The 18,878-nt window shown below is 46.5% G+C and overlaps 1 protein-coding gene across 7 annotated transcripts in view; it reads right to left on the bottom strand.

Moving 5' to 3' along the window:
* CACNA1E (calcium voltage-gated channel subunit alpha1 E) overlaps positions 1–18,878 on the bottom strand; it is a 384,845-nt gene that overhangs the window by 140,214 nt on the left and 225,753 nt on the right. For all 7 annotated transcript variants that reach the window (XM_088016637.1, XM_088016633.1, XM_088016634.1 and 4 more), the window contains one exon: positions 921–1,024. In XM_088016637.1, the coding sequence (XP_087872763.1) occupies positions 921–1,024 (104 nt within the window). The remainder of the gene's footprint in view (positions 1–920; positions 1,025–18,878) is intronic.

The following is an 18,878-nucleotide window of genomic DNA, read 5'->3' as shown; positions in this document are numbered from 1 at the left end:
ACTCACATATATTCTATTTTATCCTATTACATCTTGTACATCCAAGCAAAAGCCCAGTCCTTTATGAAACCATTCCTGGTAACTTCAGACTAAATAGATTTGTTCCTTCCACAAAATGATCTATAGCTTATATTAGTAAGTAAAAGAATTTCCATTCCCTGTTTCAAGTGTGTTGTCCTGTCTACAAAATATGATTTCCTTTTTTCTTAAAGATTTTATTTATTGAGAGAGAGAGAGCGGGGGGGGGGGGCAGAAGGAAGAGAGAGAAAGAATCCCACGCAGACTCCATGCTGAGCACAGAGCCTGATGCAGGGCTCAATCCCGTTACCCTAAGATCATGACCCCAGCTGAAATCAAGAGTGGGACACTTAACCAACTGAGCCACCCAGGTGCCCCACGAAGTACAATTTTCTTAAGGACAGGAACCATGCCTGAGACTTTGTGTGCTCTTTGCAATGCTTACCATGGCACTGGACACTGAGTACTTGCTGACTGAGGTACACTAATCCAAGCTACAAATATGGGATTTGATATTCAATACATGACAGAATAATAACATTTGAAGGTAAAGATTACATCTTATTCAACTTTATATCCCTCACAACCAGCACCTGTTTGACAAAGAAGGTCTATGACTGTTGAATGACTGAATGAAAGGATGGATGGATACATGAACTCTCACTAGGTATCATGTTCAATGTTGCATGTGGTTTAAATACTTTTTAACTCCTAAGAAAAATAAACATGATTAGAACAATGTTCACTACTGTATCCGCAGCTGCTAGAATAGCACTTGGCCCATGGGGGCTGCTCAGTAGATGTCTTCTAAACGAACATTAGATGAATGAATTGGTCGGTAGTCAGGAGCATTGGTTTACAGTTGTAAAGAAGTTAAGAGGAGAGAGGAACGTCTGGCTTACCCGGAGAGCACTCCCAGAACTAGGTTGAGAACAAAGAAGGATCCAATGATGATGAGGGGGATGAAGTACAGCCAGTTCCAGGTGGCTCCTAAGGCATCATTGGTCTGAAAGAAAGAAAAATGGTTCCTTAATGTTTTACCGAAACCATCTGCCAGAAGGAGGTCTCCCTTCCTGAAGCTTCACATATATGGTGATACAGCAAGCACAGGGCAATACAATTAACACCGCCTGCTTCATTCCCAATTTGGTGTTACTGTGGGTTAACTCATATTCCACCATGTACAGAGGAAAGGACACTGCATGAGCCTCACATGAGATCCTGAGTAGGATTTGTCCAAAACCCTCACTTAACAGCTGAGATAACTGAATCCAGAGAGGTCAAGTACTTTTCCAAGATCATGCAAACACTTACAGGTTTTATAGTGTTTAGTGATGTCAGTTCCAAGCTTTTGGAGTCTAAATCAGACAAATTCTCAACAAGTCAGAGGCAAGCTAGGTCTATCAGTCTATTCCATGGATGCTGGCGAGAGCCTTGACAGGGCTGCTTGGAAGACCTTAGTGTCATCCACATCCTGCTCAGCCCTTGATCCTCAGCTCTGGCTTGCTTTCTTCTATCATAGTCCAATAGTACAGAGCAGGCTCAGGCTTGGCCCCAGCAAGGCTCTGGACAGAACAAGGATTCAATCTGAAGAGCGATCTCTTCCTCTCTAATGCTAACACACAGTGAAGTGAAAAGTGCTTGGCAATTCATATTCTGGATTTTTATACTATAAGTGAGATGCAAGGCCCTTGAATGGTGGGGGGTTGAGGGAGGATTATACCACATGGCTTAGCCAAAGGCAGCAACTCTTGGAATGGTGCCTTATTAGGATCTAGAAACAGTTTGGGAACATTTTGAAAACTCTAACACTTGAGCCTCTCAACTAAACTTCACTTTGACTCTCTCTCCCCATAATATCAACTCCAAATCTTTCTAAATAGTCTCCTTGAGTCACATTTTACTATGCAGGGCTTTGAAATCCTCCCATTCCCACACCGGCCCCTCACACGCAAACTTGAATACCCATTTGAAACAGTTAAAAGATATTTTATTCTCAGTTCACTGGAGAAACTAGGCCAAAGTCAAATGCCATGCCTAAAATTCACAGGCTAAATTAGTAAAATTAAGATCTGAACTCAGAATTTCTATGGCAAAATGCTTCTTTGTCCCTGTGATTTACCTTTTTTTCCCTCTCGCTACTCAACTTTGCAAACATATTTTGACTCATTGTTCTCATGCTTTCTGTGGACTTCTAGGGCATTCTATCTTTTCTCTCAAAATTACCTAATTTTCTTTCTGTCTCCCATTCAGATATGTCAGTACACAGAATATAGCTTCCCACTGATCGTGGAAGCTATCACCGCATAGTAGATTTTTCCATTAAAAATAGCTTTTAAGGCAACCTCTTTCACCAAACTTGTGTCTTTCGTCTTGTCCCCACACTGTTCAGAGACAGGTGACTGCAAATGAAGCAGAATATAAATTAAAAACAAACACCTGCTGAACTGGATGGGGCAAAGGTGGGGATCTGCCAATTTCAGTGTGCGTAAGATCTAACTCTTTAGTTCAACCAGGTCTGGTCAGTTATGTGCAAGCAGAGAAGATGTGGACCAGACCTCAGAGAAAAGTGCTCCTGATTATCAGAAAGAAGATGTAGAAGAACTAGACACTGAGGGCCAGCCACAAGGGATGTTAATGAACATAGGAAGCTGTTTTTTCTGAGACAGTTAAGACATGGTCCTTCCTGTAAGCTGAGGGATGGATTACATGACCCTTGTATAAATAGCTATATCTTTATCCATGATTACAAATACAACATTTTGTAAAGACTGGTTAACTTGGATGGCTCACCAGTGGTGCACCAGACCAACAAGTTTCATCTACTATATGGCTTAGCCAGTGCCCCCCGCCCCCAGCATTCTTTGGCAGCAAGGACCAAGTCTGCTCCCAACACCCAGATCAGGGCTCAGCTGCCAAGACACCTGAGTTGGTGCCAGCAGTGGCAACGATGAAACATGCTGTTAAGGTGTCTTTGGTCCCAGAAGTGACTGAGCTACAGTTTGAGGATGGCTAGAGCAATTTCAGTTGGGGGATGATTTGCCAGAGAGGCTGTAGAGTGAAGAGCATTTCCCAAATAGTGTTCTCCTCCTTGCTAGTCATCTGTAAGATGTTAATGTGTTCTGTGGAAAATGAACTTCGGTAACCAAAGGAACTTAGGAAACACAACAGATTATATTTTCCCCTTAGCCTGTGAAAAGACTCATGAAAGAAATATTACTAACTTCAATATCATTTCACATACTGCCTGGATTATGAAACCCCCTTTTTTGAAGGAAATCTTTTAACATATGAGGAAACACAGCCTGTGAAATGCAGGGATGAAAGGACTCTCCCCAAAGGACCGAAAGTCTGGAACACACTCCTCAATTCTTCCAGAAAAAACAAGGACAGAAAGTCTCTCTTTAGCCATGTGTTGTGACAATGCTTTGGCTTTGATTTAACCCACCTTAAGGCAAGAAACTTCACTGTTCATTTCTATACCTGGTACCTAGTGAAGTGTCTGGCACATGCAGTATTTGTCAACTAACCCATACACGACCCCAGTTTGAACAAGAGGATTCTCGTGCTTAAAACGTACCCCCCAAAATTGTTCATTCTGATATTCCCCTCAAGGTTTGTCTGAATTGTTTTTTAAGAAAAACCATCATCCACTATGACATCAGTGCCTGTTTGATGAGAAAAAGAGGACGAAGGGGAAGAGAAGGAGAAAAAGACGGGCTGGGGGACAGCGGCACCATACCTGCGGGTCGTTACGGATGACTGACGGTATCAAGATTCTTCTGGAGAAGGCAGCTTGACAGCTCCCCGAGATTATTCACAAACCTTTTAATAGACCTGCCGCACCCTCTACACTTCTCTCCTCTCCCTCAGGTTTCCTCCTGGTTACTCCCCTCCCATCTTGCCCCACCAGGAGGCCTCACCCTCACCTCACATGCCTGTCAATGGATCAACGACAAATCCAGTAGGACAAGGGGACATAACTCAGCAGGAAGGGGGCAAAGGACTTCCAATTTCCCTCCTCCAAAATGGCAAGGTTCTTTCTGATGCTAGTTAGAACTTCAATCTCCTTCTGATTCGTCACTATTAAACAAGAGGAAAGTAACTGACAACTCTCCGGTGAGCAAGTGCCCTGAAGCCACGTGAGGCGGGAGTCAGGTAAGCCAAGGACAAAGTAGCCAGTGCGACCTTAGAGTTGTGCCTGTGTTTTCTCTCGAGAGTCCAGGTGTCTGTGTCACAGGGGGAGGGGACAAACACTAGGGCTGCCAAGGTGAGAAGCAGTTGTTCTCTGCTCCTGTCTCCAAATCCTTCTGCTTCTGCGACTCGGACAAGCCGCTTGCCTGTGGCATCATCACACTCTACCTTCCCTCGCGCATCTTCCTTCAGGAATCGGAGGCAGCCATGCTAAGTACTCTGAGCAAGATGCTGGGGAAGGAGACCCCCAGCTTTCTGAACGTGTTTCACTGGCTTCTGGCCCAAGAGTCTCACAGTGGCACCTCCCCTGCCCAGCCTGCTGTGGCGGAGCAGCTAAGGATAAACCAGGCTTCTCTCTTCAGAGAAGGATGCCTGAGCAGCGTCTTCGTTCCCCACCATTCATGGAACACCTACTCTTTGTTAGCCATTACAGAAGAGTGTTTTTCTTTGGGGCAATGTCCTCTTAGTGAAGGTACAGATTCTCCACCCACCCAACTCAGACAAGCCCCTCGACCGGCAGGCTGGCCGCTCTCTTTCTCACCTGCTGACTCCCCGAGTGACACACACACACGTACATGTGCACGTGACAGGGGTAATGACAGACAGAGAAAGCAGTCGGGGGTGGCAGCCCACCTGCACAGGGAGTGCTCAGCGGTACCAGTCCTGACACCGTGAAATGTGTTCCTTTGGGAACCTGCCCAACTGGGGGTGGTGAGTGCACCCACTCCCTGCGTAAACAGGCACGCATGGCAATTATCACATTAATCTCTGGAGCACTGGGGGAAATGGGAGAAGGCGGGGTGGGAGGAACAAGATTGAAGAGAAACACGAGGATGGAGACAGCAAGATGAAGGGGCGGGGGTTCCCGTGGTTCTCCTGGACTAAAGCTATAGAAGCAGAGCTAGGCCCTCACTCTTGGAAGCAGGTCTCTGTCAAGGTTCCACAGGGCTCTGGAAAAAATGCGGAGGGGCCTCTTCCATGTACATGCCTTTCACAGAGCAAATCTGACCAAGGAGGCTGCATGAGCTGGGGCTGGGGGTAAGGAGGATATGGATTCTAGGATCCTTTCAGGAAAAAAGAGTGTCTGGAGACAGCATCTGCTGGCAAGCCTGGGCTGGCCTACTGTGGGGTTTCTCAGCCAGGACACCGCTAGCATCTTGGGCTGGATAATTCTTCATTGTGGGCTAACTCTGGATAATGCTATCCTGTGGGGTACATTTGCAGGATCCCTAGGTTCTACCCACTAGATGCCAGGGGCACTCCCCCAGCTGTAACAACCAAAGGTGTTTCTGGAATTGCCAAATGTCCTGAGGGGTAAAAACAGTTCCCAGTTGAGAACCACAGGCTGAGAGGCTCTGTCCCCAGAGTTCTTTGAAATCACCAACTGATCTCAGGTCAGGATATGGTTGGAAACACCACCTGAGGCTGCCAAGAAGACCAGGCCATTCATCTCAGCAAAAGCATCTGTCCAAGGCCTCCGCTGACCACCCCAGGAAAAAGAAGTTCAGGGAGGGCAAGCATGGGGAAGGAAAGGGACAGAAGCCAAAGACCGACTCCACCAAGTACCACCTTCCCTAAGGGCAGCACACCAGACATCCCCCGGCTGATGGCCTCCCTTTGCCTCTGCTTCATCCCAGCTCCGGGGCCGACAGCTCCTCTTCCACCCCAAGGCACTTGGAGCTCATGTTGCAGAGCTGAGAGGCCATATTTTGTTCTGTACATTTGTGGAGCACATACTTTGTGACAGTCTCCTAGGTGTTGGGGATAAACAATGAGCAAAACAGCCACAGGCCCTGGACCTTGTGAATCCCAGCATATCAGGGGACCCGCGTTAAAGAGATCAGCACACATAATGTGCCTTTGACCTGTGGGCTGTGAAGGGGCCACACTGGGCAGGGATGCAAAGGGGCATCTGATCTGGTCCAGGGGGTCAGGAAAGGATGCGCTGAAGCTTTTGGAGAACAGAGTCACATGACTGTCTAAGATACTACCTTGGCTGAGACAGCAGAGGCCAGAAAAGCAGGGAAAAGGTACATCATGAAGGGGAAACAGAAAGGAGAGAAAAGTGAAGATGAAGGAGTGCCGTGAAGTGGGTGACACAGGGGAAGAGAAATGAGGGTGGGGAGGCCCTCTCGGAATGAACTCCCACCACCCTGTGAGAGCAGCCCCCGCACTTCTATGCGGGCATTATCCTGAAACATCCACGAATTGTGAGGGCACCCCTTGATGGGTTTTCTGCCAAGTGTACATAATTGTACGACCAGCACCCAGATAGCCCCGGTGCTTCCCTCCTGCCCTATCCTAGGCACCATCTCCCTCTCCTCAAATCTACCATTATCCTGACTTTTATCATCAGCAGTTATGTCGGCCTAATTGGAAAGTCACATTTGAGCATTTCCCTGCAAATGCTGAGCCATCCACACTCCCTCTTTGCTCAGGACCGAGATGTGCTCAGGATTTACATCCAGAATAACCCTCTCCCACCTGGCCTCCTCCCCTGCTCCCTATCTGGCTCTCACCTGCCTGGATGGGGCAAATTCTGTGTTGCCCCCATCACGTAGCCTCTAGCTGCAGGTGCGCCCATGTTGTGTTGGCTGCTATGTTGTGTTGGCTGCTAAGGGCTCACACCTGGGCCCTTCTCAGAAGTCTGGCCCTGGCCGAGAGACCTGCCTCACCTGGGAGTTTATGCCTGCCCTTGGAATGGGGGTGACCTATAGGCAATAATTAACCGATGGAAGGTTATCCATGGTCCGGCCCCTCTTCCTCTGGGTGGGACCACCGCTGGGTTGCAATTCACATTCTGGAGCTGCCTGTGGGATCAGGCTGAGGTTAAAACTGTTGAAACCACATCTCTTAATATTTTCCCCCTAACCTATCCTGCTTCCCTTATATCCTTACAGTTTTCTCTGGAAAGCAGTCCCTCAATAATAAATCACTGCCACAAGAATCTGTCCCAACGTCTGTTTACAGGGAATCTGACTTAAGGCATTACATCCTTTTCTCATCAGCGTTTTGACCAGCCTTACAAAGTGGCAACATCCCAGCCCCGAGTCACAGAGTTGGCTATTTCCAAGGGCAGAGCCATGTACACCCCTCTGACCATGCTCACATTTTAGGAAAAGGACACAAGGTACAGCCTCCTCTACAACCCCTGGCAACTAAAAGCATATGGATTATCCAACCTGGTTCCCTGCATACCAGGAATTCCATCCCTGGTCTTGGAAGAATTTGAGAACGTGCGATCCAATGCTTCCTTTGGTAGAAGAGGAAGCTGAGGCCCAAATCAGCAAAGTGACCTGGAGTCACGGAGAACCATAAATGGTCACCTGCTTCAGAACTCTAGACTCTCCAGATCTCATTTACCCCAGGTCTTTTAAAAGCAATCCTATCCATGCCATTACCACCTTCCGGGGGAGAACAAAAATAAATAGGAAAGCTGACACTGGGATCTGGCAGCCAGAAAGGAGGAGTGGTCTTCCCCGCCCCACCCAGGCAAGAAAGAAGGATGGCGGAGCAGGTGGAAAGAGTGAGGCCAGAGAGCTCCCAGTAAAACACAACCACCTGCACCACCACCCCCCCCCCCAAACCCGGCAAGGAGGCTGAGCCTGTCAGTCCTAAAGGCAAAGCATTTTATTATGTCTCCGCTCCCTGAGCATATTTAGCCAACACTGCCAGTCTCCCCACACAGACAAGCTCCAAGGGCAGCATCTGGCATAGAGAGGGGCCCGTGATAAACAGTCAAGACTCAGCACACGTTCTGGTTGTTCCAAGCCCCCGGACTGCATGGCCAGCAGCCACTTTCTCAGGGACGGCCACCGAGGATGCAGCAGTGCCTGAGTCCAGATGCAAAAGCACCTCAAGGAGTAACTGCCTATTGGACATTTCACTACCTATTCCTCCCCTTCTCTTGCCAGTGGGAAAACAGCAGAACCAGTTCAGCAAAGCAAGCCAGGAAGGAACAGCACCCCCAGCCTAGTCCCAAGGCAGCAGAAGGATGCCGATGAGACCAGGGTCAGGAGCTGCATGTCGGGAGCTCTGCTCAGCATCACAGGCCAAGTACTGCCCCATCCTGGCCGTAGGTGCTGATCCCCACCAGCACTGGGCAGACAGGCATTGATGGGTCAGTAAACATCCATCCGCACACCTCAGAAGAGGACTCACATAAATACCATCAAACGGAGAGAGGGTAAGTGGTGCCACTTCGGACCGGGAAGGCAGACATGACTGTGTGTCCATAGAAGCCAGGCCTTACAACCCACATGGCTCAGGGCCCTGCGATCCTTACAATCTCTCTGGCTAAATCCTAATAATTCCAACATCCCTGTTATGTGATGTTTATCCTGTCCGCTCCCTCTCTGAGCTCTGGCCCACGAACCCACCGTGGAGAGAACAGGTCATTTAAAGAAGGTCTTCTTGCATCTGCCAAAGCTGGGGCTGGATTACATGGGGGCTCAATATTCTCTCCTCTCTAGTTCTGCATACATTTGAAAATTTCTATAATAAAAGGCTTTAAGTTTTCCCCAAATAAAATTGAGCAGTTTATTCAAATAGTTCAGGGTCATGAACACATTTTAACAGAAAACCCTAATTTCGTCAAAATAGTGAAAAATGTTAAACAGTGATGGTAATGGGAGGGGTAGAAATTAGACATTTTTAAATAATCTTTTTATACTTTTCTGTACTTTGAAACTTCTCCTGCAGTGATTTTTGTTTGTTTTTAAAAATGAGAGAAAACAAATACTATTGGGGAAAAAAAGAGGGAGGGAGAGGGAGAGACAGAGAGGTCCTCCTGCCCTGCAACCCAAGGAGCTAGGCAGCAGACATTTTCAGAGCCTCTGAAAAGCCAGGACAGAGGCAGTTGACCCTCTACTAAGCCATCCAGGCTGGGATGTTGCTTTGCTCTGGGAAAAGGTGAGTGTGTTGTTCTGACAGCATCGTGTGCAGGCTGGCCAAAGTAGGTGACTGAAAGAGGAAATTAAAGAGGATGCATCCTATGATGATTAGCTAAAACCCATCACCCCTTCACCCATTCTACAGCGCTTGCTGATAAGAGACTTGATGTACTTTTTCAAGAAATTCAGGAATCAGAGAACAAAAGAGGAGAGAGTCCCAGGGCGCCTGGGTGGCTCAGTCGGTTAAGTAACTGCCTTTAGTTCAGGTCACGATCCCAGGGTCCTGGGATCGAGCCCCACATTGGGCTCCTTACTCAGCGGGGAGCCTGCTTCTTCCTCTCCCTCTGACTCTCTCTCTGCTCGTACTCTCTGTCTCTGTCTCTAATAAATAAAATATTAAAAAAAGAGAGAGAGAGAGAGTCTTAGAAGACTGTTCCTTTAAGGCTCAGGGACAAAGGGTACATGAGGCTTGATAGACCCTGTACACTGGGGGAGCTTTGTGGAGGGTCCATTGTATTCCAGAAAGACTGTGCTGATAATACCAGGAAAACAGGTCTTCTACCAGTCCCTAGCTGGTTCTCTCTATCCTATGGTCCTCAGGGATCAATCCTTCTAGTTATCATTTATTACTTTTCCATTGGTCCCTGTCCCTTCCAGCTAACCAATCACTACTTTCCATTCAGTGTAAGTCCTCAAGCCTTTATCATCTTGCAGATTAGATAGAAGGAATCATAGCATCTTGCACAAACCCCTCATTTCACAGGTGAAGAACTGAGGATCAAAAGCCAGGTGACTGCTGAAAGATACTCCACTAATTGGCTATAGAAGTAGAACTGGGATGCAGGACTTAGGACCCCCAGTTCACTCTGCACAGCACTTCTGTACTGCTCAGTTTCATACTAAAACTATGTGTCCAAAGCCCAGTTCCCTCTAGTTATTTTGTTTGTAATTAGTCTAGCCTCACAATCTCATTTGGAAGCTACATCCCCAGGTTGAAGACTCTTTTGATGCTGTCTCTCACTCCCTCTGAACCTTAAGAGCATGGAGCTCAGACCTGTGAATACTCATACTGGATTTAATGAAGAAAGGACTGAGATTAGAAGTATCATGGAAGGCTTCCTGCGGCTGTACCTTCACCTGGACTCAAAGTAGGGGGAAGATTTAGATTGGCCAATCAATGGAGGAAGAGAGTCCAAGGAGAAAGAAATGGGCAGAAATGAGGAGACCACAAAGAGTTGTTCTTGGCAGTAGTTAGGAAGGCAGGTCATGGAGGACCTTGAGTGGTGGCCTCAGTGTTTATTTGGATTTGCTCACTGCCTACAAGCTCCTCTTTCTTCCCTCTCCTGTCCCCTCCCTCTGCCAAACCATGAGTTTCTCATACTTGAAAACACTGCTCAGCCTCTATAAGGCTTCCCCTAAGCACATCACTCTACTTCCCTCCAGAAATCCCCCAGCACTTAGACAACCCAGAGTAGCATGTTCATTCAACACCTTTGAGTGTGTACTCCGCACAAAATGAGTAAGAACGGAAAACAGTCCTCAAGATTCTTGGTATCTTAACGAAGGCTAAGTCATGAGTAGAAATACCTACTATAGAAAAGAGAACATTAAGTGCTGCACGAGTTTTTATTTGTACTTATTTACAGACCTTTTTTTATATATATTCTGTCTCTTTCACATATTGGTCCTACTTTCCCATTAGGGTTAAAATGTTTCTCAAAAACAGAACTGCATCTTTAATTTCTCTGTTCACTCCGCTAACGCCTAGATGATTATTCTTCAAACAAGAGATTCTCAATAATGTCATTGGCTAATGGGAGACTTTACCACCACTAGCCTTCTGCTTCACAGGCCTCTAGGAGTTTCCTTCTCTGGTAATAAATACCACATCCCCTGTAAATTGGCATCTCTGCTGACATACAGCAAGTATACCTCGCTAACAAATATTTAGCATAGCACATAAGAGGAGACACTTGAGAAAAAAGCTTCAAATAATCATTTTTCTTGGCTTTCAGTCTTCCCTCCACAATGGTTTCTGAGCAGATGAATTAATTTATCACTGAACATCCCTATGTTAATTAATGATTGTGCATCACACACTAGGCAAGGCTGGTAAGCCCAGTTGGTTCCCTGAAGCAGCCTCGGGCCAGTTCCATTTATTCTGTGGCCGCAGGAAGCACTCTTACTCCCTAGTAACAACAGCGTGAAAGCAAGAAACCACGCCTTGCAAGTCTTTGCATCTTCAGAATCCAAGACATATCTCTGGAAAACACGCTCAATAAATTTTCACTGGTGGTGATAATGAAATACCCAGTCCCATGTGCCTATTTATCACCTGAGGTCCTGTCCTGAGAGTGCATGCGTGAGGCTCTCCACTCTGGTCCTGCTGGATTAGAGTTTCTCAAAGCACACTGGGTTACAGGTATACTCAAGGTATTATTCTACTCACCTGTCAGAGGCCCCAGGTTGGTCACCTCCACTTGTAAGCAGCTTCATCCATTTACCCCAGTGTTATACAAATATTATTTTCTATGTGTGCCATGATGTGAAAAAAAAAAAAAAGGAATAACTGTGCAAGATTACCATCTGTTAGGGACATTGAGGAGGGAATTCCTCACTTGTGTAGGTGCCTACATCAGACAACAGATGTGAGAGCCCTTCCCACTCAGACCATATTCTTCACTTTGTTTCTCCTCTCTCTCAGGGACTCTCATTTTTGGGTTCCAAGTCTACCACCCCCCCAAACCTTTCTCTTTTCTCCTCTCTTGATTTTCTACTGTCTGGTTCATTCTGCTGCTAGAAATTCTTCTTGTTCTTCCCCTTTCCCCTAAGATGCCCAAAGTTCATTGCAATTGAGCATTCCCATTGGTTTGGGGGTATAACAAGGTTGAAACAGAACACAGACAATAAAACAATAACGTTCATTGCTTCCCCAATCTAGGAGTCACTGAAAAGAATTGCTTTTTGCTTTTACCATTCTTTGCAGAACTTTCTTTATACTATGAATGTACTATGTTAATGATGATAGGTGACTAATGTAAGAATGTATATAAGCTCTTGAATGGCAGCTCCAACATGGAAACAATGAGACCTGTTTCTGGAAATATGAAGAGGACCTGATTAAAACATCTTTACCTAAATATTTTACTGTGACTTACATCCTAAGACTCCAGTGTAACTGAGGAGGAAAAAGAATCATAGCTTCCACTTGTTATTCCACTTCCTACTCTATGCTGGATACTGAACCAGGTACATAAAATACGTTAACTCTAATCTTCACAACCATGTGCAAGACAGGTGCAATTTTAAGTTCATGTAAGTACAACAGCAACAAAATCCAAACTTAGAAAGGCTAAGGGGACTTGTCCAAGCTCCCACAGTCAGTATATTGTAGAACCAACATCCAAACCCTAGTTTGGCCTCTTCTTAAAATATTACATTGTGTTGCTTCTTGCATTGAGGGTGGGGGATAAAAATAACAATGTTGTTGTAACCTGGAACATACCTGAGAACAGAGTTATGAAGGCAGGTATTTACAACAGCAATGCCGGCAGAGGAAATCGTTTCTAACCAACTGCATATCTTAATCCCATCCAAATGTTACATTGTTTCAACACCTTTGACGTGTCCACCTTAACTCGGGTTTCTTTGGGGCCATGGACATTTGATAAGGTTGGAAGACCTCATCTTCCAGCTAGTTCCCTGGCTAGTAGGGTGACAGCTACTTTGTGGCCAGGGTGACCTCGTAAAGTGGGACAAGTGACTCCCAGCCACACAGTTGGACTCAGTCTTCAGAGCAGGGGAAAGGTGTTCTTTCCTACCAACATATCTCACCGTCTCTCCTCTGCTTAAAAACCTCCGATGGCCACCCTTGCCAAATCCCCTCCCAAGACTGATTCCAGCCTAACCTCTCCAGCTCACCTCAAAGCTGCTGCCCCTCCCTAGGCCAAGGCACATGACCAGACCCTGCTTCTTGCAATTCCTTCATATTTCATGTTCTTTCATAGTTCTATGCTTTTGCTCATGTTCTCTCCAGCGCTTAGAAAACCCTCTCCACTTTTTCTACCTGGAAGGCCTCTGCACATACCCTGGTTAAGTGCTACCCATGTCAGGGAAACCTTCCCAGAGTCATTCACACTCATCACTCCCTGCCCTTAATGCTGTCATACCACCTAACTTTGTGTGGTAATCAGTGCTTGCTTTTATGTCATTCTCCTCTGCAAGGCTTGACACCCCTTAAGAACAAGGAACAGGTCTTATTTGTCTAGGTATCTGTCCCAGAACACAAATTAGCTCTCAGCAGGTGCTCAGCAAGTGTTTGTTGAGTGAATAAATAAAGGAATAAGTTAATAAACTGAATGCTCTGATTAAATCTAAGGCAAGCAGAAGGGAGACAAGAAAAGGTGAGAAAAAAAAATCTTCAAAGAGTTAATGAAATGCCTAGAAGTCTTTTTCATTACTAAGAGGGCAGAGTTAGTAGATAATTTGAGGGGGGTTATCAGGGATTATCACTTATTAAGCCCTTTCCAGGTATATCTCCCAGGAAAGACTTTATCCTCTAATCCTCTCTGGAAGAAGAAAGGCTGTACCACTCTTATTTTTGATGAGCTCAGGAAAGGATTAAAACAAAACTGCTAAGATTCTGCCTTCCCCATCCAGCTACAGTTTCAGCTGTAAACTTAGGTCTGAGGGAGGTAGAAAATTCAGACTGGACACTCAGCATGAATGTGGACTACAGTCCCTCCCTGGAAGGCCACAAAGATTAGGGGAACACTCCCTGATCTTGGACTAAGTACAGAGAACCACATCTCTCAGGGCTGGGGAAGGGTACCTAAGAGGGGAGAGGACTGCGCCTCAGGGGAAGCAATAGAAAACCTGCCTCTTGGAGGGTACTGGTAGGAAACACCCAGTTAATGCGGTCAGCACCAGCCACCTGGCATTTGGGCCTGAAGATGATGGGGTATCGATAAAGCATCTCTCAGGGAAGGTGAACCTGGCCCTCTCAATGGCAAAGCTAAGTTTGAAACTCTAGATCCCGGCCTGAGAGCTCTTCCCTCTTAAACTTTGTGGGGTAGAGATGTTCTCTCTGCTGAGAATGCTTTTAAGCCTCAATCCGGACAATTCCCCCTCATCATCTCAGGAAGGGAGGAAGGGAGGACAGGAGGAAGGGAGGAAGGGAGGACAAGGGAGGCACTTTGGTCAAAATCCTGGCCATCCTTCAAGGCCTTTCTTATGATGCATCTGGATGAAGAGATTCCCTGACTGCTCAGCTAGGGCTGCTGACCCTGGCTGGTGCCCCAGGGGCTTCCCAGGCTTGCTCTGAGATCTTGCAATTCCCACATTCAGACCTACCCACAAATCATTCTCTTGGTTAAATCCTGGTGATTTATTTAGTTTGGAGGGTACAAATTTCTCTAGGCAGATTGTCTGATGTTCAGCATGAGGTTAAAAAATATGGATAATAAGAGGCAACATTTTATTGGAGAACTTACTATGTTCATTTTGCCCACATTGGCACCTTAAATCTTCTCAAGAATCTTTCGAAGCAGATACTAGAACGATAGCTTTTTTCTCTGGTGAGGAAACTGAAGCACAGAGTGGGTGAGCAACCTGTCCGAGGTTGCACAGAGTAAGTGACCAGGCTACAGCTAGCAGTCTGACCCCGGACATTTTCATCAATACATTCTGTACTTGGTACAGTAACTGACACAGAGTAAACACTCCACAGACATTAGATGCTATTTAAATAGGTTAATCTTAGCTCCCCTTAACCCTTGGAAAAGAGCAAAAGAAAAAAAGAATGAATCACTTTGTATGAATGAATCAATTTGTATTCATCTCATCTAAATATTTTACTTCCCTGTGCAAGGAGATTAGTGCCTACTTCTAAACCTTTTTCATTATTTGCAGGTTATTATAATATTTTTCACACCATATAATAATTATTTACTTGTCTGTCCCCTGTACAAATCTGTGGACTCTTGGAGGACAAGGTTTTGTGTTTCTTTGTATGGAGAGTAACTGCCACAGTTCTCTGAGTAGGTAGGTGCTCAATAAACATGTTGTATGAATGGATGAATGAGCTAATCAAATCATCTAGAATCAAAACACAGTGGAATATTCCAACCATAACTAGTTCAACATAGGCAAACATAGTCTAGAACAGTGGTTCTCAAAGGGCTCCACAGCATCAGCATTTTGGGAGGCCTTATTGGAAATACACATTCTTGGGTCCCAACGAGGACCTTCAGATCAGAACTCTGGGGATGAAGCTTAACATTCAGCAACTGTGTTCTAACACGTTCTTCAGGGGATGCCTGCTAAAGTTTGAGAAACACTGGTCTAGGGAAATTAAAAAAAAAAAAAAGTCTGCTATGTGTAGCCTCAGTGGCTATGCTGATGTATCCAGGAGCAAAAAGAAGAGAAGTCTGAGTAAGGACAAGCCTGAGGTTGAGTGGGGAGGAGGAAAGATTACAGAAGAATGTGGGGAGAGAGCCAGAGGGAGGAGAAAGGCAGTGGGTGAGAAGGAGAGACTGATTCACCTTGAAATCTCCTGGGAATGAAATGGGTTCATGATCTCAGCTGGGTGCTACCATAGCAACAGGTACAGTATCTCTCTCCCTACACCCCCATCCCCAAGATGGCCAGGCACTAGACACACCTACACTGAGGCTGGAGTCCTGCAGAAGGATCCAAGCTTGAGTTGGAAAGACCTAGTGAGGGGAAAGTTTAGGGAAAAAGCACCCCATATCAGCTCTGGTCCCCAGCTGGGCTCCTGCAAAAACTACTACTTCTTCGTAAGGGCAGAAGACACAGCAAGGGAGAGGCACTTGCGTTTGCTCTAGGCTCACAGCCTAACACAGCCTGGCTTGGGTGGATGGCTCAGCTGCTCTGTGGGACACTGAGAAAAGAAGAGAGACTTAAGAGGAGAGGAAGGGAGCCCACCTAGCTGTAGGGTTGGAAGCAGAGGAGGGCAATGAAGCAGGGCTAAGACACTAGGGAAGGATTAGTCCAGAAGCCAGGAGAGGAGACCAAATGGGGAAGGGGCATACCAACAGAACTCACAGGAAGATTCCAGGCCAGAGACTCTGGTGGGAGAACAGAGGGATAATGAGGAATAGAAGCCTCACAAGATCGTCGCAGTCCTTTGCTGGGAATGGCTGGAGCTTGCGGGGCACCCACAAGGCAAACATACATCAAACCGTCTTCCCTAATAAAGGCAAGATGGGGGCTGCAAGAAAGGGACATTGAGATAAGCTAAATGCACAATGCTCCCCACATTTGATGAAAATAACTTAGTAAAAGGGAGTTTACAGCCAATTAGACATTAAAAGTAAGATATAATTGCTGTTGCTATGTTTGTTTCCAAGAAGAACTCTGTTATGATTAGACTAACAGGCTAGTGTTAGAACTCTGAGCGAACTGCATGGAAGACTTGGTATCACTCTCTGAGAGAAGAAAGCAAATGTGGAAAAGATAAACCAATAAACCACCGTTATGTTCAAAGACTCTGCCCTCAAAAAATCCTCGTGCAGCCTTGAACCCCTTTTCGGGGGCAGGGAGGATGGGGAAGAATGTGCTGAGAGATTTCTTCTATCTGATTTCTTTTAATCCTCATCACGACCCAGGGAAGTGGTCATTATCACCCCCATTTTATGAATGACAAAACTGAATTCGTGACAAGTAGTAAAACAAGGAGTCCGGATTCAAATCCATGTCTGCCTGACTTCAAAAGCCGTGCTCACTTGTCCACAATAAGGGACATGATTCTGTGTACAATAAAGGAGAGGGGAGAGAACTGGTCCATACCAGCGGTCCATACATTACCCGAGGGCTGTGATGTCTATCCCAGCCAGAACTGGCTGTCCTTCGCTGGGCCGCTTACCTCTGTGAGACACCATAGGACAAGCAGAAAACACTGGCCCTCATCTCTTATTAGTTGTGTGACAATGGGCAAATCATTTAAACTCTCAGTGCCTCAATTTCTCAGTTTGTATAATGGGGATGATAATCCCTATCGTGGAAAAGTGCAGTGGGATGGTTAACAGTCCTTCATGATATTAGCTGTGCAATCTTAGGTAAGTTACTTTTCTGCCCATCATTGGCCTATCTTTATCTGTACAGATTGGAAATCATGTAGCTAAAACATCCCGCTCAAGGTCAGGCAGGCAGAAAGCATTCTGCCGGTGGATACTAGGTGTTCTAGTCAGTTCTCTTCCCCAGAGGCGACGCGCTCTGGTCTCCCTGCTGCTGGTAACATTTGCCTCTGACCGCTCACAGCTGTGCCCCGCCCTGGGAACCGTCCTTGTACCACACACCGGTGGATACTAGGTGTTCTAGTCAGTTCTCTTCCCCAGAGGCGACGCGCTCTGGTCTCCCTGCTGCTGGTAACATTTGCCTCTGACCGCTCACAGCTGTGCCCCGCCCTGGGAACCGTCCTTGTACCACACACCGAGCGAGCTCTGCTGGTGTGGTTCAGTCCCTCCTCTGTCCAGCTTCGGCCTCCTGGCATCCCCAAAGTACATTCAATCAACACTATGCCTGCAGTCCTCCAGCGCAGAACTGACTTCCAGGGACCTCAATCTAAGATAATATAGATCTTAGAGAGCACTCAGTAAAGAGTCTTTGATAACAGTAATCATGACCGTCTTCAAACTCAAAGGACTATGACACTGTATATGCAACTCCTGGCAGCTTTATAAAATTGCTGGCTGGATGGTAGGTTCACTGAGGAAGAAGGACCGTGTCTTGAAGATCTTCACCTTTCCTCCAAGCACCCTGAAGACAGCAGGTCCTCTGGAAACACCGCATCAGCTCATTCAGTACAAGGTGACTCTGGTTCAGTCTAAAGTCCTTGGGGCCGCACTAGGGTGAACTCTCCCTCAGGACTCCCAGGAAGACTTGCTATTACTTATATCCATCTCCTGCTTCATGCACGGACTCTGAGATACCCCCCGAGATACTGAGTTTTAGTGGGGCCTTGAGATCCACTGAACCGTATTCCTATCAACACATGAAACCTGAGCTGTGTATGTGTGTATACACACACACACACACACACACACACACACACACACACACACACATACACACAATCTCTGTGGGCTTGTGGAGTCAGACAGGGGATGGTCTGGGGAAGGTTGTATGGGTCAGGTGTTTCCCCTGGGGGCCCAGCCAGGGCCACCATGAATCAGAAAAAGTGGGCAAATGGAAGGTTCCTCAACTCTCTCCTTTCAGCTTGCAAGGAGCAGGAATAAAGTGGGTGTTATAACAGGCGAGTTTTTGGCATGGTCTCTCGAAGTCGAGGACCCAGCTTCTCCCTCTTCTCACCTGCTCCAGGGTTCACTTCCCTCTGAGGGGCATCACCCAGCTGGCGGCCTGGCAGGAGTTCCTGGGCAGAAAGGTCCATCCCCACCATCCTCATCTAGCCTACTCCATCAGGCCTCTGCCTCCGGGAATACGGCCCCAGGCATGCCCCAGAATCCTCCAACACTTCAGGCATGTGTCTGCTTACGGAGCACCAACTCTGCCCAAAGTACTGTACTGGAGGGAGCAAATGTCTAGAGAAAATTCTTGACCTCAGGCAGCCTACCATCCACAGGGAGAATGAAAAGTGCAATGATTGAAGGCATGAGAAAGGATATACCCCAAAAAGACATTCAGAGATGGGAAGATAGGTTCTGAAGGCCTAAGCGGTCCTATAAAACTTTCCCAAAAGAAAAGTCATCCCGAAACCTGAAATATTCAAGCTCCTTGCAGAGAAGTCCATCCACA

The sequence above is a fragment of the Eumetopias jubatus genome, unplaced genomic scaffold (assembly GCF_037043125.1).
Source record: "Eumetopias jubatus isolate StellerSeaLion01/CBP00866 unplaced genomic scaffold, mEumJub1_p1.0 scaffold_12, whole genome shotgun sequence".
NCBI lineage: Eukaryota > Metazoa > Chordata > Mammalia > Carnivora > Otariidae > Eumetopias > Eumetopias jubatus.
This window is presented reverse-complemented; position numbering and strand designations above follow the sequence as displayed.